Genomic DNA, 25,345 nt, shown 5'->3' on the forward strand with positions numbered 1-25,345 from the left:
TGCACAAGTTGCAGCACACACAGAGTCCAGTAAGTCAGCGCTGGCTCTTTGAAAGAATGATTTAATTGTCCATCTCCATCCTGTCCAGTCACTGCAATCCCACCAACTTCCACTGACATGTGTCATGAAATTTGTCCTCTTGCAGCAGCAGTAAAATAAATTACTGTAAGTTACAATTAAAAAAAATATATAAAAATAAGTTGTGCAAAAAATACTGAGTTAGTCTTCATGGGCCATTCAGAAATCTGATGGTAGTAATGAAGATGTGCTTAATTGTGGGGATGATGATGATAATCATTTAATCTATCTAGTTACCTCTTCAAAGTTACTACCGAAGATTCTCTTGCTGCTCCTTCAGGGAACACATTCCAGATTATTGTAATTTTTGCATTTTCTCTTATTTTATTTCTGCCAGTTGGCTTAAAATTAACAGATGTAGTCACCGATGGGTGAAGTAAAGCCTATCAGTAACAATGTGCTTCCAAAAGTCAAGGGGCTTTCCAACACAAAATCTAAAGGCCACTTGGGAAAGGTTCAGGAGGATAGATAGATCTGAGCTACCCAATTGTGTCAAAGATGTGCAAATAAATTCATTGGCCAGAGAGCATCCACCAGAAAATGCATTCTTGTAAATTCAGACTCACTAGATCACACCTGAGTCACTGATCAGTACTTGTGACATTGTTTAACTCATCTTAAAATAATGTTGCTGGAGTGTTGCTTATGGTAAGGCTATAGTGAATGGGCAAGAATGGAATATTGTTGAAAAATGTAAGGTCATCCATTTTGATTGTAAAAGTGAAAATCCAGAGATTGAAAGGCGTTGGTGTTTAGAGGGACCTGTTTTCTTTGTATATCCCTATCACTGAAACTTAATATGCAGGTAGAGCAAGCCCAGCATTATGTTGGCCTTTATTACAAGAAGATTTGAGTTCAAGAATAGTGATAACTTTTCTAAATATATAGGGCATTAGCAAGACCACATGCCATATTTTGTGTACAGTTCAGATCTCCCTACTAAAGCAACTGTCCTCTCGTCCTCCAGGTACAAAGCTTGCAAGAATGATCTGACCTGCACTAGGAACTGGAATTCTGGCTTAAGGTCATCAAATGCCACTGAGACCAACTGTACCTCAGAATGTATTCCTTTTAGTAAGGTAGGAATGATAGAATTCCTGGAAATGCATCAACCATTATCATTAGTACACTTCATCAGTTTGGCTCCATTAGTGGGATTGAACCCCACTCTATGCCTCACCACATCATCTTGTCATCCTTTACAAAGCTGCATTGTCAGGGCAGGCAGCTCACCTGATGCACCATCCAATATTGCATCTGCAACCAAAGACAACAAATCAAAGGTTGCCTATCTTGTTATGTGATCTGGGTTTTCACAAGATGGCCTCCATAATGGCAAAGACAGACTATGTAGTTCATCGAGGAAGCAACAGTTAGCAAAACTTTTCATTGCTTTCTGCACTGGGAAAGGCTTGTCATGTGGGACTTTTGATGCTGCATGAGTTAATGGCTATACTTTCCTATACAGATAAATTTGAAAGTATTTGATGTACTGGGTATTCAGGGATAGCAGACTATTACCAGACTATTAATTCAGAGACATGAATTCATGCCCCTCCAGATAGATGTTTAATTTAAATTGTGCTAATAAAAAAACTAATAAGTATTTTTGAGGTCATAATTCTACAAGACCACCATTAAAACCGATTTGATTTTCTACTCTCCTTCAAGGGGTAACTCTGCCCCTTTTCCTCACTCTGGTCTGGGTGTTACTCCACATCCACTGAAGGGGCCAAAATGCCCTACAAGCAACCCTGTTAAACAACAAATTTTAACTACTTTACAAACCATTAGCTAGACTGCACTTGGGAAAATTGAGTGAAGTCCTGGTTGCCACAAAATGGAAAGAATGAGATTACACTGGAGAGGGTGCAGGGGAGATGCCTGGGTTTGAGGACTTCAGTTATGGGAACAAAAGGGGGCTGAGGGGTGACTTGATGGAATCATGTATGATTATGTTTTGCATAGGCAGGACAGATAGTCAAATGTTTTCTTATGGTAAGTGTGTGAAGAACAAGATGGCTTTTGGGTTTAAGGTATCAGGTAGGAGTTTTAAAAGGTGTCTGAGTTTTTTTTTAATAACAGAAAGTGGTTGATATTTAGAAAGCACAGTGAAGTGAATGGAAATAGTAGAAGTAGATACTTCATTTAAGACTCAAGTTTATTTATCATGTGTACATCAAAACCTACAGTGGAATGTGTCAGTTGTGTTAACAACCCTTAAGAGCTGTTTAAGTAGACAGAAATAGGCAAGGGATAGAAGACCACTGCCCTAATGTGGGCAGATAGGATTTGTGTATCTGGACAAAAATATTCTTGTGCACATGGTCAGTCCAGAGGCCCCTTTCTGTGCTGTGGAACTTGATGACTTATCAGTGACGTGCTGGTGAAAAGAAAAGTAAGCCACTGTAGTAAGCACAAGAGATTCTGCAGATGCTGGAAATCCAGAGTAATGCGTACAAAATGCTGGAGGAACTCAGCAGGTCAAGCAGCATCTATGGAGAGGAATAAATAGTCGACGTTTCAGGCCAAAACCTTTCATCATCTTCATCTTGTGTGTGTTACTCTGAACAAGTTTAATGATTGACCATTGAGGAAATGGTTAACGCCAAACCTGTTGAGGGTTCTTTCAGGTCACCAAGGAGCTAAAGGATCACAAGTTGACTCTGCTTTTGCGAGCGTGGAGTTCATGCAATGGAAAGGCCAAACAGATAGGGAGAAATGAAAAGAAGTGCCTACATCGTTCATTCACATGCCCTTGAGCTTCAGCGTAACGACTTTGAAATTCCAATTCATCTGCAAAGATATGTCAAATCACATTATCTACTGAGAAAGCAACACAAGAAATTGACCCACTGGTAAATTTCACCTTCTAAATATTCATTGCTGCTTTATCAGTACACAGTACTACTTTATAAGCACAATGTGGTAGATGTGGGATGTCTGAAATACTCTGCAGGTAAGTCAGTGTCCATGGAGGAATTTAAAGTTTATTATGATCAGGGCTGGTAAAGATTGAGGTAATGGTGCAGAGGAAAGCAGCATCACAGAGAACAAAAGGGAGTATCTGCAATAAGATGAAGAACAAAATGGTGAAAAGTGGTAATTTTTCATCATTTCATCTCGCTGCTGTCCACCCTAACACACGTCTTCTCTTTTGTTGTATCCTGCCTTGACTACCCAAAGAAATCCTTCCCTGCATTTTTCCTCAGTCATCAGACTGAAATGTTAGCTCCGAGTCTCTGTCCACAAATTTCTGCCCATCCTGCTGAGTTTATCCAATATTCCTAGAGACACCAACATGCCAAAATCAAAATTCTCAGAGAAAAATGTTCCCTCATCTCTGCCTTAACTGTGCCCCCCTTATTTTTAAACAATAACCTCTTGCGTATAAATGTTCATTCTCCATTTTAGTAAGACTCTTCAGGAAGTTAAATGGTTCCATCCTAACCCCACACTGCCAGTAGATACAAAGCTAGCCTGTTCAACCCTTTTTCATAGGGCAACCTGCCCTCTCCATGAATAGTCCAATAAACCTTTCATGAACTGCATCCAAAGCATTTGGAGACCAATACTCTACGCAGTTATTTACATGATGTCCCCACATATTCTGTGTGGCCGAATGATACCATCTTCACTTTCGTATTTAATTCCTCAAGAAATTCATGATAACATTTTGCTAGTTTTCTGTTTCTTAATACTATTAATTATGCAAATCATTTATCAGGTTGCTCAGATTCCTCCGCATCTCAGAGTTCTGCAATCATCTTGTGTGCTTCCTGTCGACTTCCTATTATGTCTGATCACTCTCTCTCTCACTGTATGTGTGTGTCTCTCTCACTGTGTCTATGTGTCTCTGTCTCTATCTTTCTGTCTCTCTTGGCTCTGTCTTGCTCTCGCTCTGTCTCTATCTTCCTCTCTGTGTCTCTGTCTGTCCCGCTCTCACTCTGTGTCTCTGTCTGTCCCACGCTCGCTCTGTGTTTCTGTCTGTCCCGCTCTCTCTCTCTGTCTCTCTTGGCTCTGTCCTGCTCTCTCTCTGTGTCTCTGTCTGTCCTGCTCTCACTCTGTGTCTCTGTCTGTCCCACGCTCGCTCTGTGTCTCTGTCTGTCCCACGCTCGCTCTGTGTTTCTGTCTGTCCCGCTCTCTCTCTGTCTCTATCTCTCTCTCTGTCTCTCTTGGCTCTGTCCCGCTGTCTCTCTGTCTCTAATTTTCTTCTGCCCTCGTGATTATAACATCTCAAGAATAATGGGATAGCAGAAATAATGTTTTTATGTAGGGTTTTTCACATTCTTTCAGGACGTATTAGGCACTTTATAACCGATAAATTATTCTGAAGTGCAGTGCTCATTTTTGTGATAATGTACTGGCTTTGAATCTACATACAACACACACAAAACGCTGGAGGAACTCAGCAAGTCAGGCAGCATTGCTGGAGGGGGATAAATGGTTTATTCCCCTCCATTGCTGCAGCTTGAGTTGCTGAGTTCCTCCAGCATCGTGTGTGTGTGTGTTGTTTAAGATTTGGAGCATTTGCAGAATCTCATGTGTTAATATTTCTAGGACACCTGGCAGAACCCACCTGCATTAGAGTAATAGAACATTATAGCACAGAAATAGGCCCTCTTCTCTGTGCTGAAAATGCAGTGAAATGTGTCTTTAACCAGCACAGTCTGAGGATGCGCCAGGAGCAGCCTGTTAGTATCGCCATGTTTTCAGCACCCATATAGCTTGCCCACGACTCACTAACCTTAACCCGGATTTGGGATGTGGGAGAAATTGGAGCCACAGAGGAACTCCACACTTTCAGAGTATTTTCATAAGTATCTTTCTCATCCCATTACAAAGAGGAGAAAGTACCTAGCTTTAATCCTCATCTGCAAACTAATGGCACACTGCTCTGACACTGCACTAGGGAGTAGGTCTAGATGAGTAATACTCAAGTCCTTGGAATGGAATTTAAAGTGCCAAAGACACTTCTGAGCCAGAAAGTTAAGAGGACCAAGATACCTGCAATATCATGGATATGATCATTTTTTTAACTAATTCAGATCATTTAATAATTTCATTTCACCTTTGCTATTAGATTCCCATTTTGCAGTGTTATTAAGTTCTAATTTTCACTCCAAATAAGGAGCATAATCAGAACTTTTGAAAGAATTGGATAGATTCTTGAGGGAAAATAATGGACAGAGCTTTGGGGAAAGGGTGGGAAGGAATGGGACTGGACAAATAGTTCAGCTGGGAGCTATCACAGAGTTGATGGGCAAAATGGCCCCCTTCTATGCCATTACAATTGTACAGTATGATTCCACTATAGTAAAGGATATTGATTTTAAGTTATAGGTAGATTAATCAACCTACTGGAGAACTCAGTAATTCACAGTCCAACATTTGGGGTATCAATGGTCAGGTATAAAATGACATTTCCCTTAGTCCTCTTCCACTCACCATTGCCCATATTTCTGCATTCTCCTTCTTCTTTCTGGGCCCCTGGTGCCCGCGATGCCCGCCACCCTCACTGGGACCCTGGTGCCCGCGATGCCCACCACCCTCACTGGGCCCCTGGTGCCCGCGATGCCCGCCACCCTCACTGGGACCCTGGTGCCCGCGATGCCCACCACCCTCACTGGGACCCTGGTGCCCGCGATGCCCGCCACCCTCACTGGGACCCTGGTGCCCGCGATGCCCGCCACCCTCACTGGGACCCTGGTGCCCACGATGCCCGCCACCCTCACTGGGCCCCTGGTGCCCGCGATGCCCGCCACCCTCACTGGGCCCCTGGTGCCCGCGATGCCCGCCACCCTCACTGGGACCCTGGCGTCAGATGCCCGCCACCCTCACTGGCACCCTGGTGCCCGCGATGCCTGCCACCCTCACTGGGACCCTGGTGCCCACGATGCCCGCCACCCTCACTGGGCCCCTGGTGCCCGCGATGCCCGCCACCCTCACTGGGACCCTGGTGCCCGCGATGCCCGCCACCCTCACTGGGACCCTGGCATCAGATGCCCACCAGCCTCGCTGGGATCCTGGCATCAGATGCCCACCAGCCTTGCTGGGACCCTGGCATCAGATGTCTGCCACCCTCGCTGGGACCCCAGCGTCAGATGCCCGCCAACCTTGCTGGGACCCTGGCGCCCGCAATGCCCTCCACCCTCGCTGGGACCCTGGCTCACACATTTCCTTTAATCTCTGTCGGTTACATTGGCTTGTTTTCCTCTAAGCCTACTGGATTTTCTGGAGCATTACTGCGGACTGCTTAAAAAAGTGATTTGGAATGGTATCGAACAGTCCGGTAAATCTGCAAGTCCAGCATCACCAAGGATCTCCGTGTGCTGTACACAGCTCTGCTGCACTCTATGCTAGAAAACCCCTCGTTTGTCACCATTACTTGATACAGCAGAAGCAGCCTTTTGTGTACCCTCTATACCCGATGTTTGAAATGGAACAGCAGCAGAAGGGCGATTTGAGTCACTTACTGGACTAAGGCTCCAGTAAACACATACCCCGTGGGTACATACCATCCCAGTTTAGCTAAGTTTTGTCAGAAGTCAGTATACAAGTACCTTCATCTGCCATGTCATAACGTGTTCCTCTTGATCCCTTTCCATGTGATTTGTTCGGTAGAACCACTCCCCCACCTTTGAGCTGAAAGGGAACCAGAATCAGACTTGTTAATACTGACATGTTGTGAAATTTATTGTTTGGTGACAAAGACATAAAAATTGCTGCAAGGTAGAAGGAGAGATGGAACGGGTAGAAGAGGAAAAGCAAGGTGGTAATGATGGGTTCAAGAGCCATTCAGAAATCTAGCAGAGGGAAAGAAGCATTTGAGTGCAAGTCCTCAGGCTCCTGTAGCTGCTCGCTGATGAGAAAGAGCTGAGCCCCCTTCCTGGATGTGAGTACATGACCTTGTTTGAGTTGTCAACACAGAACAGGCGGTTGCTGCCATTACAATTTCGAGCTTGGTCTATCTCAGGGGCCATACAAGTTCCCATGGAATGATTCACAACAGAATGGGGATATTCTCCCAGTGGCCTGAAAAACATTTTCCCCTTGAATGCTCTTACAAAACAATTTAATTTACCATTCATCTCTCTTCCCTTGCAGCATAAATTGGCCACCGAATTTGCTCACTTGACGACACTGACAACATTCCAAAGTAATTCATTTGCCATGAAGGACATTGGGGGCAGGCTGAGGCCATCCAAGTTCTTTCTTTTAAATAAATAGCAAAGTTGCTGCCAGCAAGCTGAGTTCAGAGAAATGTTTAAATGCTGAACGACAAGCAAACAGATATCATTGGAAACAGGGTTTTTACAAATTACCAGTCTTGAGCAAGTACTGAGACTGATGGGTTTCAAATACCATTGAACTAGAGCACACGATGTTTTCAATGCTTTGGAAAGAATTGCAGTGAGAAGCAATGCATAGAAATGGGCTGTTCACCCCACCAGATCCACGCTACCCCTGGTACCTACTCACAGTAATCCCATTTACTGGTGTCTGTATAAAATGTTGTATACAACATTCTCCCAGTGACTTGCTTAACTTTCTCCCCGGTGCTCTGGTTCCTTCCCCCATCCCAAAGAGACGTGGCTTTTCTTTATGCTTGATAGAAACTAGGGTAAATTGATTAGGTACGTGAGAGAATAGGTGGATTCAAAATTGACTCGGAGGTAGGAAGCAAAGGGTAGTGGTTGAAAGGTGTTTCTCAGCAAGGAGACCGATGACTAGTGCTATGTTAGGATCATTTTTATTTTTTATTTATATAAATGATATGGTTGCCAATGCACAAAAGAAAATCAGTCAGTTTGCAGTAGCCACAAAATTAGGAGGTATTGTTGGAAGTGAAGGAGGTTGCTAAAAAATTACGGAGGGAGCTTTATTAGTTGGGGAAGTGGGCTGAGTGTGCCAGATGGATTTCTATACAGACCAGCGTGAGGCAAATAATTCTGGAAAGTCAATCTAGCATAGGACTTGTATGTTTTGCATGGCACAGTCCAGAGGAGACACCGAAGGGGTAGAGTTTAAAAGAAGCGACTGGGGGCAGTTGGCACTTCTTGTGCACCTCAGTTCCTGAGGAGACAGATTAGGCATTTGGCAAGCACCAATAAAAAGAAGTTAGATTTAAGTGATCGGCCATAGTTTGAGCGGGCCAGTATTGGAGTGGAGAGTTGGGGCTTTGGCTCATCGAGACTTCAGATTTTTTCTTTATTTCTTTCTTATTGCACATTTAAAGCAGTGGGGATGCTAAGCAGGGTACTGGAATGCTCTTGTGGGATGTGGGAATGCAGGAAGTCCTCCAATGTCTCAGACGACCAGACCCACAAGAAGTGCGCCCTCTTGTGCCGCAGCTCCTAACAGACCATGTTAAGGAGTTGGAGCTGCAACTACATGAACTCCGGATCATTTGGGAGGCTGAGGGATTGATACGCAGGACATACAGGGAGGCAGTTGCATGCAAGGTGTAGGAAACATCTTGGGTGGCCTTCAGGAGGGGGAAAGGGAATAGACAGCCAGTGCAGAGTATCCCTGTGGACATTCCCTCGACGACAGGTATATCACTTTCGGATACCGTTGGGGTGGATGACCTAGCAGAGAAAAACCATAGCAGTCAGGTCTCTGGCACTGAGTCTGTGCCGCAGAGGGAAGGGGGAGAAGAGGTGAGCTTTATTGATAGGGCATTTGTTGGTTAGGGGAACAGAAAGGAGGTTCTGTGGACGAGAACGAGATTCCTGGATGGTTTGTTGCCCCCCCCCCCCCCCGGTGCCAGAGTTGGGGACATCTTGGATTGACTCCACAGCATTCTTAATTGGGAGGGAGGGCAGTCAGAGGTCATTATCCACATGTTGCGGTGAGGGGGGGGTGGAATTTAAACTAGAGTTGCAAGGGAATGAGAACCAGAGAGCCAGAACAGATAGTGGTGTAACTGGAGAAAGATGTTGTTAGACCTACCGACAAAGTCATGAATCAAAAGGTTGAGCATGGGGGGGACTAATGTTCTGAGCCGCATATACTTCATTGCAAGGAGTATTGTAGGTAAGGAGGGTGAGCTTAGAGCATGGATCAGCAAGTGCAATTATGATGATGTAGCCATTAGTGAGATTTGGTTGCAGGAGGAGGCAGGACTGGAAGCTTTAGATGTGACAGTGTGGGAGGGATTAAAGGGGGAGGTATGGCAGTACGAGTTAGGAAAAATGTCACGGCACTGTTCAATCCTAAGGGCTTCTACAGATATATTGAGAGCAAAAGGATAGCAAGGGACAAAATTGGTCCTCTGGAAGAATGGTAAAATATGCGTGGAACGAGAGAGATAGGGGAGAGTTAAATGGATTTTTTTTGGCATCGGTATTTACTCGGGAGGTGGAGGCAGAGTCGACAGATGAGAGGCAATGCAGCAGCGAGGTCACGGTCCTGTACAGATTACAGCTGTGTGCCGTCTTGAGGCAAATTAGGGTGGATAAATCCTCGGGGCCTGACAGTGTGTTCCATTGGACCATGTGGGAAGCATTGCAGAAATTGCAGGGGACCTAGCAGAGATATTTAAAACCTCCTTAGCCACGGGTGAGGTTGCAGAGGATTCAAGGAGAGCTAATGTTGTTCCACTGTCTCAGAAAGGCTCTAAGAATAAACCTGCCAGTTATAGACTGGTGAGCCCGACATCAATAGTGGGAAGTTACTGGAAGGTATTCCAAGGGACTGGATATATAGGTACTGATTAGGGATACTTTATTGATCCCAAAGGAAATTACAGTGTCACAGTAACATTACAAGGGCACAGATGTACAAATATTAGAAGAGAAGTAAAAAAATAGAAAAAAAGTTACCATAAAAAAAGACATACAAGATTTCTAAGTCAAAGGTTACAAGATTTACAAGGTCACGCTGATAAGATGGTAGTGTAAGATTACCATAATTTTTATACAGTAATGGGTGCATGTTCACACCGTCCAGATAAGAAGTGATAGTAGGTAGTATTGCACAGGGTGTCCGTGATAGCAGGGTGTGGTAAACAGGGCTAAGCGAAGCTTAAGCAGAGCTCTGGTAAACAGAAGTTAAAGACAGTCTAACAGAGAGGGATCATCACTCTCCCTGGCTACAGGTTGACTCATTATAGGGCCTGATGGCCAAGGGTAAGAGTGATGTATCACATTCTTTTGAGCAGCGCAGTTGTCTGTCTGTTGCTAAAAGTGCTCCTCTGTTCAATCAAGGTGGCATGCAGAGGGTGAGAAACCTTGCCCAGAATTGCGAAAGAAGCCAGAAGTGGTTGTCAATGATTGCCTCTCTGACTGGAGGCCTGTGGCCTGCAGGGTGCTGCAGGGATCAGTGCTGGGCCCATTGTTGTTTGTCATCTATATCGATGATCTGGGTGATAATGTGGTATACTGGATCAGCAAATTTGCAAATGGCGCCAACATTGGGGGTGTAGTGGGCAGCAAGGCAGACTATCAAAGCTTGTAACAGGATCTGAACCAGCTGGAAAAATGGCAGATAGAATTTAATGCAGACAAGTCTGAGGTGTTGCACTTTGGCAGGACAAACCTGGGTAGGTCTTATACAGTGAACAGTAAGGCACTGAGGAATGCGGTAGAATAGAGGGATCTGGGAATACAGATCCATAATTCCTTGAAAGTGGTGTCACATGTAGATAGGGTAGTAAAGAAAGCTTTTGGCACATTGGCCTTCATGAATAATATACTGAGGACAGGAGGTGGGATGTTATTGTATAAGAAATTGTATAAGACATTGATGAGGCTTACTTTGGAGTATTTCATACAGTTTTGGTTACCTACCTACAGGAAAGATGTCAATAAGATTAAAGAATGCAGAGAAAATTTACAAAGACATTGCTGGTACTTGAGGTCTGAATTCTAGGTAGAGGTTGAATAATTTAGAACATTATTTCCTGGAACATGGAAGATTGAGGGGAGCTTAGAAAGAGGTATATAAAATTATGAGGGACATAGATAGGGTAAATGCATGCAGGCTTTTTCCACTGAGGTTGAGTGAGGCTGCAACTAGAGGTTATGGGTTAAGGGTGAAAGGTGAAATGTTTAAGGGGAACATGAGGGGGAACATCTTCCCTCAGGGTGGTGCAAGTGTGGAATGAACTGTGAGCACGTGGTAGATGCAAGTTCCATTTCAACATTTGAGAGAAATTTGGATAAGTACATGGATGGGTGGGGTATGGTTTGTGTGCAGATTGATGGGGCTCAGCACAGACTAGATGGGCTGAAGGGCCTGTTTCTGTGCTGTAGTGTTCTATAGCTCTATGACAATGAATGGTAGAGCACTAGGGAGTATAATGGAACAGAGGGACCAAGGGGTCTAAGTGTATTGTTCACTGAAATCGGTATCCCAGGAAAAAAGGATGATGAAGAATCTGTTTAGCATGCTGGGCTTCATCAGTCAGGGCACTGAATATAGGAACTGGGACATCATGCTGCAGTTGTACAAGCCATGTTTAAGGGGAGCATGAGGGGAAAAGTCTTCACTCGGAGTAGTGAGAACGAGGAACAAGCTGCCAGTGCACTTGGAGTACTGTGTACACCTTCCCTGTTATAGGAAAGACAAGGTTAAACTGGAAAGAGTGCAGAAAAGATTTGTCTTGACTATAGGGCTTGAGAGGTTACCCAGGCTTAGGTATTTAATCCTGAGGGTGTAAGAGATAGTAACAGACATTTCCCTGGTGTAGGAGAGTACAACACTAGGGAGCATAGATTTAGGGAGAGAGGAGAAAGATTTAAAAGGGACCAGAGGGGCAACATTTTCACACAGAGGTTGAGTATAGAAACAAGCTGCCAGAGGCTGTGGCTGATACAATAGTACCATTTAGGAAGCACTTGGATAAGTACAAGGAGGGGAGGGACCTGAAGCAAATATAGGAAATTGAAACTAGCTTGGTGGACAGTGGGCACTGTGTTGAATGGCCTGTATTTGTGCTGTATTGCACTATGACTCTTAACAAAACAAGAACATTGTAGGATTAGTACAAGTGAGTGCTTGAAGGTAGTCAAGGGCCTGATGGGCGCCTTGTGTATGTTGCTCTGGATCTCTTGTGATTATGAACTAATAAAATTCATCCAGTTGCTTTAGTGGCCCATTGGTAACTTTCTTAAAATTGTGTCCTGTTGTTCTATTTTGGAGATGGGAGTCACCACCCACTCAGAGGTGAGTTTCAGTAGGGCGACACTGCAGTGGTTTTACAGTGCCAGTGATCACTGATCTTGCTGCTGCCTGCAAGGAGTTTGTATGTTCTCCCCTTGACATTTGGATGCTCCGGGTTCCTCCTACATTGCAAAGACCTATGGGTTAGGGTCAGTGGGTTCTGGGCGTGCTATGATGGCACTAGAAGTGTTACAACACTTGCGGGATGTCCAGCACAATCCTCACTGATTTGATTTTCACTCTATGGTTCAATGTACAAGTGACAAATAAAGCTAATCTGTATCTTTAATCAAAAGGGTGACATGGAGTGAATCAGGGCGATATCCTCCCATTCGTCAATTCATGGAGTTTTATAGCAATCGGTGAAGTTTTTGTTCATTATGGTCACTACTAGCACAGCATTCACGTCAGCGTGTGGGGAGATTTCATTGCTTTTCTGTATCTGTGGGCCAAGCTCACGTTAAAACAGGGCTCTGCTCCTTCAGTATTAGGGATTCATCTCAGCCCCGTTCCTGGCTGGCTGAGGGTTGTGCGATCAGCCTGCTGAAGGACTGTGGCATGACACATAGTCACAGATGTCCGTGAATTATGTCACATTAATGAGCTTCAGCTTTTTGAGGATGCTGGGCTTCAGGGAAAAATTCTGCAGCCGGCTGGAAATTTACGGGAACGTGGCTGCCAGTGCAGAGTAGTTGTCAGGAAGATTGAACTCCTCACCGTGATCTGTTGGACAGGTCATCTTGGTAATAAAATCATAAAGGTCAACACATTTTCTTCCCATTTGAACAAATTTGCTATCTTTGTATTTCCTCTACTGCAGTGATCTTAATGCATGTTGGAGTACAAAAATGAAGCCAGCATTGGTTGGAAGTTTATAAATGTAACAGATTCTGCAGATGCTGGAAATCCAAAGCATACACCACAACATGCTGGAGGAACTCAGGATGAACAATTGACCTTTCAGTCATAGACACTTCCTCAGGAGTCCTCGGAAGGGTCTTGGTCCGACATCTTTATTGCTGTCCATAGATACTGCCTGATCTGCTGGCTTCCTCTAGCATTTTGTGTGTGTTGCATTAGCCAGAGGTTAATTGACCAGTGAGCCTTATCTGGTCTGTGGTCTTTACGCAATTGTCTAACAGGTACTGGATATTGGAGAGTGACCATTGTCGGTAGAGTATCAGCATTGTTGACCAGTTTGAGCTGGCTTGGGGGTTGGCAGTCAATTTTTGTAAAAGAGAAGCCAAAGTAAATTTATTATCAAAGTAGATATATGTCACAATAGACAACCCTGAGATTCATTTTCTAGAAGGCTGACAGTAAATACAAGAAACACAATAGAATCATGAAAGACTGCCTCCAACAAGACCCAGAAAAGTAAGCAATGTGAAAAGTCAAACTACAAATGCAAAAAAAAGAAATAATAATGAATAAATAAGCAATAATTATCGAGATGAGATGAAGAATCTTTGAAAGTGAGATCATATAGGTTGCAGGAACAGTTCAGTGATGGAGCAAGGGAAGTTGAGTAAAATCATCCCCTGTGGTTCAAGAGCCTGCTGGTCGAGGGATAATAAATGTTCATCACCCTGGTGATGAGAGTCTGAGGCTCCTGTACATTCTTCCTGAAGGCAGCAACAGAAAGAGAGCATGGCCTGGGTGGTGGGGGTCCCTGATGATGGATACAGCTTTCCTGCAACAGTGTTACATGTAGTTGTGCTCAATGTTGGAGAGGGCTTTATCTGTGATGGATGGGCCATATCCACAACTTTCTGTTCAAGGGCATTGATGTTTCCATACCAGATCATGATGCAGCCAGTCAGTACAGTCTCCACCACACATCTATAGAAGTTTGACGAGGTTTCAGATGACATGCTGATTCTTTGCAAACTTCTAAGCAGAGGTGCTGCTGTGTTTTCCAACTAATGGCACTTGCGTGCTGGACCAGGACGGATCCTCGGAAATAATAACACTGAGGAATTTAACGTTGCTGGCCCTCTCCACCTCTGATTTCCTGATGAGAACTGGCCCATGGACCGGGTTTCCTCCTCTTGAGGACAATAATCACCTCCTTGGACTTGCTGACATTGAGTGGGAGGTTGTTTTCCCGGCACCACTCGGCCAGATTTTCAATCTCCCTCCTATATACCGATTTGTCAGCACCTTGGATTTCGCCAACACCAGTGGTACCATCAGCAAATTTGAACCATTTGGTTGAACTGATCCTTTGTTCCTTTCTTTATCGGTCGGATCACCTAAAATGTTGGGAAGCCCGTTTGGAGAAGAAGGGTCAGGCATGGGACTTGGCCGGAGCAAATAGCCAAGCTGAAACAGAGGCACCAGTGGAGCTCAGTGGATCAGGCTTATCTATGGAGGGACATGTACATTTGACAGTAATGCAGGAGAAGGTGGACTTTATTATTGTCGCATGCTGAGAAACAAGACAAGCCTTGGTGCATGTGACAATAATATGCCAATACCATGAGAAAGCCCAACGTAGTTCACCTTCTCGTGCAATACTCCAAAAGTGGATTGAGGGCAAGGGTTTATTTCATTTCATGGACTGACATCATCTCCTGTGCAAAAGTTTCACTATTGAGGCAGAACTGGAAAGGACCAGTCACGGTTCCAGGGGGATATGAAGTGAACTGGAAGTGACCATTAACACATTACCGTACATTCCAACACAAGACAATAGCTTTCAATTGTTTGATTGCAAAACAGTTCCTTTGTATGATCAAATTTCTAAACACATTTAGTTCCGGCCCACAGGAGACTTCTAATAGATAACTATAAATAAGGATATGTATGACCTTGCAGGGAAATAATAAGTAGAGTAGGACAAAATATGATAGTATCAAGCAGGAGCTAGGGAGAGTTAATTCGAAACAACTGGTTTTGGGCAAGACCACATGTGATACATGGAAGGTGTTTGAAGAGCAAGAGTACAGGACAGGTATGTTCCAGTAAGAACAAAGGACAAGGTAAGAGAACCTTGGATGTCAAGAGAGACAGTGAACTTAGTCAAGAAGAAAAAGGAAGCATATGTAGGGGTTAGGAAACTAGTCAAATTGAAGAAAAAGTCGTATAGGTTAGTACTCAATTCCCTGGAGTGTAGGAGAATGAGAGGAGATTTGATAGAGGTATACAAAATTATGAGGGGCAAATACATGCAGGCTTCTACCCAAGGTTGGGTGAGACTAGAACTAAAAGTCATGGGTTAAAGGTGGAAGGTAAAATACTTAAGGGGAACATGAGGTGGAATTTCACTCAGAGGTGGTGAGAGTGTGGAATGAGCTGCCTGCAGAACTGGTGGATGTGAATTCAATTTCAATACTTAAGAGAAATTTGGATAAGTATGTGAATGGGAGGTTTTTTGGAGGGCTGTGGCCCAGGTCCATAATAATGGTTACAGTTTGGCATGGATTAGTTGGGCTGAAGGATCTGTTTTGTGCTATGGGGCTCTATGACTCTATAGTATGATTATGACTCTAAAGGAACTCAAGGGAATTAGGAAAGCCAAGAGGGGCCATGAAAAGTTGTTCACAAGCAGGATAAAAAAGAATCATAAGACATTGTATATGTAAATTGAGAGGACAACTAGGACCACTCAAGGACAGGGTGGAACATGTGTTTGGAGGCAGAGGATGTGGGTGAGGTTGCAAATGAATAATTTGCACCTGCGTATGCCAATGAAAAGGGTGTGGATAATAGGGAGATCAGTGTGGAGTGTGTTCATTTGCTAAGGCTTTTCAAGGTAAAGGAGGTGGTGGTACTAGTGGTCACATAAAGAACATCCCCAGGGCCTGAAGGGATATACTACAGGTTACTGAGAGAGACAGGAGAAGATATTGCTTAACCAATTTTTTTTTTTTGTCCTCTCTAGCCACAGTTGAGGTCCTGGAGGACTGGCGAGGAACTAATGTTGTTTCATTAATCAAGAAGTGAAGTAGGGATAATTTTGGAAACTATAGATTGGTATCATGTCAGTGGTAGTAAATTTGCTGGAGAGGATTTACTAGTAATTGGAAAAGCATGGCCTAATTAGTTAGTGTTAGCATGGCTTTCTGCAGGGCAAGTGATATCTTAATAAATTGAGTTTTCCAAGGATGTGAAGAAGGTAGAGCTGTGAATGTTGTCTACATGGATTTTAGTAAAGCATTTAACAAGGTCCCTCGTGAGAGGAGGCTCATGGGATCCATGGTGAATTGGTTGGTTGGATTTAGAGTTTCTTCACCCTGGATGTAAACATTGATAGGCAGCTTAGCCGGTGGTGTAGTGGCATCCATACTGAACTCTGAGGTGAGTGGTCTTGGGTTCGAGCCTGGCTGAGTCCTGAGCTGGGTTGAGCATCAAGCTAGCAACTTGGTCTCATAAAACAGACAAACACTAAAGAAACAGCAAGGTTGCTGCCCAATACACCAGTGAGGCACGGGGGGGGGGGGGGGGGGGGATTTTATTATTGTTATAAACATTGATGGGTGGGTTAGTGAGTTGCAGATGACACAAAGATTGGTGGTATTGCAGCAGAAAAGTACAGATGGATATAGGTCGGTTGTTGATATGGTTGGAAAATGACAGATGGAGTTTAACCCAGCCAAATGTGAAATGTTGCAATATTTTACTTGTATGTTCTTGGAACTCAACAGGTCAGGCAACAATTGTAAGACCATAAGATATAGGAGCAGAAGTAGGCCATTCAGCCCATTGAGTCTGCTCCACCATTCAATCATGGGCTGATCCAATTCTTCCAGTCATCCCCTCCCCTGCCTTCTCCCCATACCCTTTGATGCCCTGGCTAATCAAAAACTTACCTATCTCTGCCTTAAATACACCCAGTGACTTGGCCTCCACAGCTGCTCATGGCAACAAATTCCACACTCTGACTAAAGTAATTTCTCCGCATCTCAGTTCTAAAATGATGTCCTTCAATTCTGAAGTTGTGCCCTCTTGTCCTAGAATCCCCTACCATGGGAAATAACATCGCCATATCTAATCTGTTCAGGCCTTTTAACATTTGGAATGTTTCTATGCAATCCCCCCTCGTTCTCCTGAATTCCAGGGAATACAGCCCTAGAGCTGCCAGACATTCCTCATATGGTAACCCTTCCATCCTGGAATCATTCTCATGAATCTTTGCTGAACCATTCTCCAATGTCAGTATATCCTTTCTAAAATAAGGAGCCCAAAACTGCACACAGTACTCCAAGAGTAGTCTCACGAGTGCCTTATAGAGCCTCAACATCTCTGCTCTTATATTCTATACCTCTAGAAACAAATGCTAACATTGCATTTGCCTTCTTCACCACTGACTCAAGCTGGAGGTTAACCTATAGGGTATCCTGCATAAGGACTCCCAAGTCCCTTTGCATCTCTGCATTTTGAATTGTCTCCCCATCTAAATAATAGTCTGCCTGTTTATTTCTTCCACCAAAGTGCACGACCATACACTTTCCAACATTGTATTTCATTTGCCGCTTCTTTGCCCATTGCCCTAAACTATCCAAGTCTCTCTGCAGGCTCTCTGTTTCCTCAACACTACCCACTCCTCCACCTATCTTTGTATCATTGGCAAATTTAGACACAAATCCATTAATCCCATAGTCTAAATCATTGACATACATTGTAAAAAGTAGCGGTCCCAACACTGACCCCTGTGGAACTCCACTGATAATCGGCAGCTTGCCAGAATAGGATCCCTTTATTCCCATTCTCTGTTTTCTGCCAATCAGCCAATGCTCCACCCATGCTAGTTATCTCGCTAAGCAGCCTCATGTGCGGCACCTTGTCAAAGCCCTTCTGAAAATCCAAGTACACCACATCTACTACATCTCCTTTGTCTATCCTGCTTGTAATTTCCTCAAAGAATTGCAGTTGGTTTGTCAGGCAGGATCTTCCTTTCAGGAAACCATGCTGACTTTGGCCTATCTTGTCATGTGCCTCCAGATACTCTGTAATGTCATCCCTAACAATTGATTCCAACAACTTCCCAACCACTGATGTCAGCTAACTGGTCTATAGTTTCCTTTCTGCTGCCTCCCACCCTTCTCAAATAGCGGACTAACATTTGTAATTTTCCAGTCATCCAGTACAATGCCAGAATCTATCGATTCTTGAAAAATCATTGTTAATGCCTCCGCAATCTCTCCACCTACTTCCTTCAGAACCCAAGGGTGCATTCCATCAGGTCCAGGAGATTTATCCACCCTCAGACCATTAAGCTTCCTGAGCACCTTCTCAGTCGTAATTTTCACTGTACATACTTCACTTCCCTGACACTCCTGATCACCGTGGTCGTCCTCTGTCAGATCACCCCCCCCCCACCTCAGCAGCATCCAAAATGAGATAATGATACTGAGGGGGATGGCCACAGGGGTGCTGTCTACTAACTGAGCTCTTCCCATCCCTTCCCTGACAGTCACCCACTTATCTAACTCCTGCAACCTAGGGCGACTAACTCCCTGTAGCTCCTATTTATCTTCTGCTCACTTTTCCTAATAAACTGTAGGTCACAGCAAAACATACAACAAGCTGGAGGAACTCAGCAGGTCGGACAGCATCCGTGGAAACGGTCATCAAGCTGCAGCTCCAGATCCCTAACACGGTCCCTCAGGAGCTGCATCTCGGTGCACCTAGTACAGATGTGACCATCTAGGAGACTGGAAGATTCCCAGGATACCCACATCTGACACCCAGAGCAAAGTACTAACCCTACAGACATACTCTTTATTCCTCTAAAAGAAAATGGAAAGAAATAAAAAAACGAAATCCACTCACCCACTTACCTCGCTGAAGCCTGATGAGCTGAAGCCCTACCACTCTTCCTCAGATCACTCCATTGATGACCACTCTGCTCGGCAGTGTCTCCCTTTTATGCCTGAACCTTCCCAGCTGTCTAACTCACGACTGGTGCAGCGGTTCCAGCTGCTGATAGGCCACAAACAATGGGCGATCTGTGAGAAATTCCTCTTGGCAAAGCTCTGTTGATGCCCCTGATAGGCCATGTTGTAATTTCAGGTTTCACCAAATTGTCTGTCCATTTTCCGCCACAGATGTTGTGTGACTTGCTGAGTTCCTCTAGCAGTTTGTTATTTGGTTCAAGTCCATTGTTCATAGAGTCGTAGGGAAAAACAGCATGGAACCAGGCTCTTCAGCCAAACTTGCCCATGCCACCTATGATACCCACCAAGCTAGTCCCATTCACCTGCATTTGACCATATCCCCCTCAACAACTTCAATCCTATCTTATCATGCCTTATGGACAGCTTGCATGCTAGAGGTAACAGTAAAAAAAAACATGACCTTGAACTAATTACCCTTACATTAAATGTGCCACCACACGCACTCACACTCGAACTTTTTTTTTCTCACCCTTGTCACTCAGGTTGTAGGAGCTAGGGCTTTTCTCTTTAGAGTGGAGGAGGAAGAGAAGACTTGATAGAAGGGTAGAAAAGGCATAGATAGAGGGAATAGCAACAAATATTTTCCAAGGGCAGAAGTGACAGAAGAGTAAGTAATTTTAAGGTGATTGGAGGAAAGTATGGGGGAATGTCAGAGGTAGGTTTTTTACACAAAGAATTGTGGGTGTGTGGAACACTCTGCCAGGAGTGATGGCACAGTAAGATACATTGGGGGCATTCAAGAAACTTTTAGGCTACATCCGCACTAGGCCAGATAATTTTGAAAACACCAGTTTTGCATAAAAACGATAGGTGTCCACAGCAGGCGTTTTTGAAAACACCGTCATCCACATTAAAACGGGTATTTGGGCGAATCTCCTCCTACTGGGCATGCACAGAACACATCTACAGAAAACAAGCGAAGAGCGAACAGTATACTATTTCTGCTTCCGTGGCGATGTTGTGCTATTTCCATTGGTCAAAAACTAGAGTACCTACAACAAGAGCGAAAGAAAATTTTCAACAATGTCTTCAAGGAATACAAAGAAAGGGGAGTAGTGAGAAACCATATCAAGGTGGGCAGCATTTATGAGCAGTAAAACTGAGTTAACATTTCAAGATGACAACATTATTTTTATATAAAAATTGTGAAGTCTACTTGTCTAAAATTGTTCAGTTCAGTGATGGCTGTAGAATACTCATAGAAGATGCAATGCTGTTCTTTGAGCTTTGCTGGAGCAGGGAAAGGTCAAATGGGACGTAAATGGGTTGGTATCTGCTGCACGTCATGACAGTGGTTTTAAAAAAGCTCTGGCATTACCCCATACACACTACACCGCCCAACCGGCATTTTCAGATTTACACACTCTGGCGAGCGTTTTAGAAAAGCTCCGTTTTCAGGAGAGTAAAACGCCGTTTCAGTGTGGATGGAGGGTCAAAACGAAGAGAAAAATCTTCGGTTATGGATTTATCCGGTCTAGTGTGGGCGTAGCCTTAGACAGGCACATGGATGATAGAAAAATAGGGGGGGCTATGTAGGAGGGAAAGGTTAGATTGATCTTAGAGGAGGTTAAAAGGTGGTCACAACATTGTGGGACGACGGGTCTGTACTGTGCTGAAATGTTTAGTGTTCTCTGTTCTATTTCACCAGATGTACAAGAGCGGAAGGGATTTGTGCGAGAGTTCTGAAGGAGACTCTTTCAAGGTCAGATCCTGCAACTGCTTGAACATGGACAAGGACGACGAGCAAGTGATTAAAAGTGTGATACAGGGGGACAGCACCAAGGTCGGCGTTACCGCAAAGCCCGAATGCAGAGAGAAGCGTAACACCATGAACAAGCTGAAGCTCTCCATCCGCAAGCGCTCCCTCTTTGTAGAAGACATCGATGGCAGTGGAAGTGGGTTCCCGACAACTGATTAGTTCAACCACAGTCGCTAACTTTTATTTTGCATAGTGCTGTTCTTGTTAACAAGATGTCCCCTCCTGTGTTTATGCTGATAAAAAGCTCCAAAGGTATCACTCACTGCTACACTGGCAATTACCCAGCCTTTCCCTAACCCCAGTCATTTTCTTCTGAGCATGTAACCTTGGTCATGGGGAGAAGGCAGGAGAATGGGGTTGAGAGGGTTAATAAATCACATTATGGCATTGTGGACCAGACTTGATGGGCAAAATGTCCTAATTCTGCTCCTAGGTTTTATGTCCATGAGCATCATCAAACATTTTTCTCTTCCAAGCCCAGTGTTATTGTGCAGCAAGAATGACAGTAGAGTAGAATGATTAAATGTGTTTCCTGAGTCGTGTTAGCCACTGTACACGCTGGAGTACAGTGCAGAAGTGATGGACTGGGCCCACTGAAATTAAAACACACGCACACGAAAGCCAGGCTAAAAAGAGAGAGCCCCCACCCCGGGCGTGCGATTCTCAACTGATTCACTGCATAATCAGCCGGTCACTTGCCACGTTCTTACAATCAGCTTACCCACTATTAAGCCAAGAGCCACAAATGAGAGTTCAGTAGAGGTAAAATATCTCCCAGTCCACGTGAAGCCCGTCCCTGTCCCGCGTTTCCTGGGCTATTCTCCCCTCTCTCAGTCTATCCATCTCAGTTACCTAAGCCCATCACCCCTACTGGGGCATGCCGGCAGTCCTCGATCCTGGGCCAGTCCTTCAAGTTGTCCCAGGTGTAGCCCATCTTCTCGGTGACAGCTTCAAGGTCACATTGCCAGGTGATCTTCGGCCTGCCTTTCTTGATCACCCTTGTGGTTTCCACAAACTTGCAGCTTTCACCACACAGCTTCATACATCTTCTAAGTGAAAATAAGTCCTCTCCCAAGGCTAAGGACTTCAGAGCTTCTGTTGGCATTTCTGTAGTGCAGGGTTTTAATGGAATGGGCTTGGGACCATACAAGGAGGAGTTAGTTTGGTCACTAATTAGTTAAAAAAAATTTGAAGGTAACATTCTGAGGGGTACAATGGGAGGCAACACCCTTTCGGCTGGTTGGTCTATCAAGAGATGGTTAGATATTTATTTATTCTCAGCTCCCTCTAGCTAAAACTGTGTTAATCACCATTTACAACATTGCACACAGAAGGGATGGCCTCTTTGAGGAAACAGCCATAATAAACTGAAGTGTGGGATCATTCCACCGAAAAATTGGTTAAGTGGATCATAAAGCCTTCTCCAGTGCTCAAATCATTAACTACTTTCTGTTTTCACTCCAAAGTCCTTTCAATCCAATCAATGTATCTAATTTTCCTTAGCAAGTTCACAGTTTAATCCACAGTGATATCCTGTGGATTAAACGAGCAAGCACCTGAAAGTTATATAACTTCTCCCTAAAAAGTACAACTTCCAGACAGTAATAGTCTCACAGCTATGACCTACATTCATATGTGTGGGTTCAAAGCCATTATTTTGGCAGCGTGTTTAAACAACCTCCTTTAATCTTAGGTTTCAATCCTGCAAAAAACAATTGTCAAGTAAACCTACTGAAATGTATCCTATCCCAAATAGGTTCCATTCTTTACTGTTAAAAATTCCCATGATTTCTGTAGCGAATTCAAATTCAACATTGTACGTCTGTTATCTAGTTCCTTGCCAACCAAATTAAACAGCCAGTTGACATCCAGGTTTGCCTACATTTAAAAAAAAACATAAATCACATCCTCCCCACAAAACTTAAAACAAAATTTATCCACAGTTAATATCAAAAATTCACCTGTAAGCATCATCTTGGCAAAGCCCATCTCTTTTAACTCTAATTAGCAAATTTATTGAACTGGGTGCTTATTTTTGGGTGAAGATCTTCTTAAAACCAACCTACATTATCGCCATGAGCTAGCAGATGTTTGAAAATCCAGCTGAAAACATGTGCAATTCACTTCTAGCTCCTGTAAAGAGGAAAACAGGGGAATTTACCTTGGGCACCTTCTATCGTCATACGACTAAGGTTATAAATACCTTATACAGACTGTACTTCCCACTCCTTGAGGCCTGTTGGGGAATAGAAGAAAACCAAACTGCAATCTCTGCTTGGATAAATGCAAAGATGTAGTTTACATGCTGGTTTTAATAAATTAATCATTATTGCTTTCAAAATTTCTCAACTAAGGAGCTATTTTTTGGCCCATGTCTATTTTTCTTTATGTATAGAATTGTAGACAATAATGCTCCTTATGTAATAGAATTGCATGCAATAACTAAGGAATATTAGTGTAATCTGGTGACAATTTAAAAACAAATTTGAGGAAATTGCGCTGCCACATGGGGGTAAAACGCTATTCATTGTTCAATACTTAGGTTGATGTGGAACACAGTTATTCAACACACTCATGGGGATTTCAATGAAACACAGCACTCACAGAAAAGTCATTTAGTTCTTACAATATTTTCACATTGCTCTGTTGCTCTCATAGTTCAGGGCAAAAATTGATGATTCAGTGATTACCTGTGACTGCAAAGTCTTGGCCCAAGTGAATATTGTTCAGTCAATTCTCAAGTATGAACAATGGCGGTCTACTTAACTGAGCAGAGACAGAAGCTCTCTCAAAGTTCAAAGTAAATTTATTATTGACGTATATTTACGTCACCATATATACTACACTGAGATCCATTTTCTTGCAGGCATTCACAGTAGAACAAAGAAATACAATAGAATCAATGAAAAGCTACGCACAAAGACTGACAACCAATGAGCGAAGGACAAAATGTAAATAAAAATAAATGCACAAATAAATTAAATACTAAGAATGGAAGCCCTTGAAAGTGAGTCCATAAGTTGTGGAATCAGCTCAGTGTTGAGGTGAGTGAGGTTATCCATGTTTGTTCAGAAGTCAGGTGATTGAAAGTTATTGACTGTTCCTGAAAGCTGGTGGTGTGGGACCTAAGGCTCCTGTACCTCCTCCCTGATGGCAGCAGTGGGAAGGGAGCAGGGCCTGGATGGTGGGGGGAGAAGTGAAGGTATCCTTGATGATGGCTGATAGCTGTGCTCCTTGTAGATGTGCTCAGTGGCGCAGGGTTTTTTTTCCTGTGGTAGAGTGGGTTGGATCCACCACCTTTTGTAGGTTTTGTCTCGCCCATACAAATCCAACTTTTTTTAACTGAATCCTTGGATACATTTTGTATGTCACAAATATCCTTTCTGGCATGAGAGCGCTAAAACTGCATTGTAACTATAGCGTTCAGTACAATTGGATTAACCATAAATAGCACATTATTGATATTACAAACAATGAAGGAACACTGCAATAAACAACTTTAGATCTCCCTATTGACATCTAAGTGTTTAATTACTTGAAAATTAAGGCTAAAATAGGTGGCAATTTATTCACTCTCCCTTTTATATATAGTTCCTAATTAGGTATGAGAAATGTGGATGTGAAATGTGCAGGGCACAACAAAAATTATTATCCTCCATTTGATCATCCTTATTCTGTACAGTTAATGTACAAAATACCAATTTTCCCCACAACTTCAACTCCAGACCTAACTCCTGATAGAAGGGGATGGAAGATGAAAGTCATTCTTGTGTTGCAGACATTTCCTTTGGACTAAATTATCAGCATCCTCCTGTTCACACAATATACTAGAATCATGCCCCAATCTAGTACTTTCAAAATTAAAAAAAAGTTTCCTGCAGCCTTGTTTTTTTTTGTATTTTAGACTAAGTAACTGCTGTATTGTCTAGTGATTGTTGGTTATAAAGTCTATTTACTATTTGGGCCACCCATGATGGACTCCGGCCCTATGCAGTGTGCTGTAGACAGGAACGTTAAGAAATAGTTGTCCTTGTATAAATGGATAGTGCACTTTGTTTCTGCTTCTATTGTATTTTATTAACCGGGTATCTGTCCCTATACTACAAATGTTGTGCAATTCTACAGAACTGTTGAGATTTACTAATAAAAACGGGAACCATGGTGATAAAAAATATCTGTGCCACTTTTTTTTGGTGAAATAACCTACATTTCACGAAATCTCTCTACCAATGTAAAAATCTACAAATATACTCACTGGTGACTTTATTAGGTACAGGAGATACCTAATATACAGTAATGGCCACTAGGTATATTTCTTTGTCTTTGGTCTTCAGCCCATCCTCTTCAAGACTATAAAGAATAATTCTTTATTTTTTGTAATAGTTTAACATTTTTGATTCATGTCATGCCAACACACTCAGTGTTGGAAATCCCTAAC

The 25,345-nt window shown here is 43.4% G+C and overlaps 1 protein-coding gene across 1 annotated transcript in view; it reads left to right on the forward strand.

The window, feature by feature from the left end:
* LOC140740162 (riboflavin-binding protein-like) overlaps window positions 1–25,079 on the forward strand; it is a 70,810-nt gene extending 45,731 nt beyond the window's left edge. The window contains exons 5-6 of the mRNA XM_073069136.1: window positions 1,046–1,157; window positions 20,797–25,079. Coding sequence (XP_072925237.1) covers window positions 1,046–1,157; window positions 20,797–21,066 — 382 coding nt within the window. The 3' untranslated portion in view covers window positions 21,067–25,079. The remainder of the gene's footprint in view (window positions 1–1,045; window positions 1,158–20,796) is intronic.
* The last annotated feature ends 266 nt before the right edge of the window (window positions 25,080–25,345 follow it).

Source organism: Hemitrygon akajei, chromosome 16 (assembly GCF_048418815.1).
Source record: "Hemitrygon akajei chromosome 16, sHemAka1.3, whole genome shotgun sequence".
Lineage (NCBI taxonomy): Eukaryota > Metazoa > Chordata > Chondrichthyes > Myliobatiformes > Dasyatidae > Hemitrygon > Hemitrygon akajei.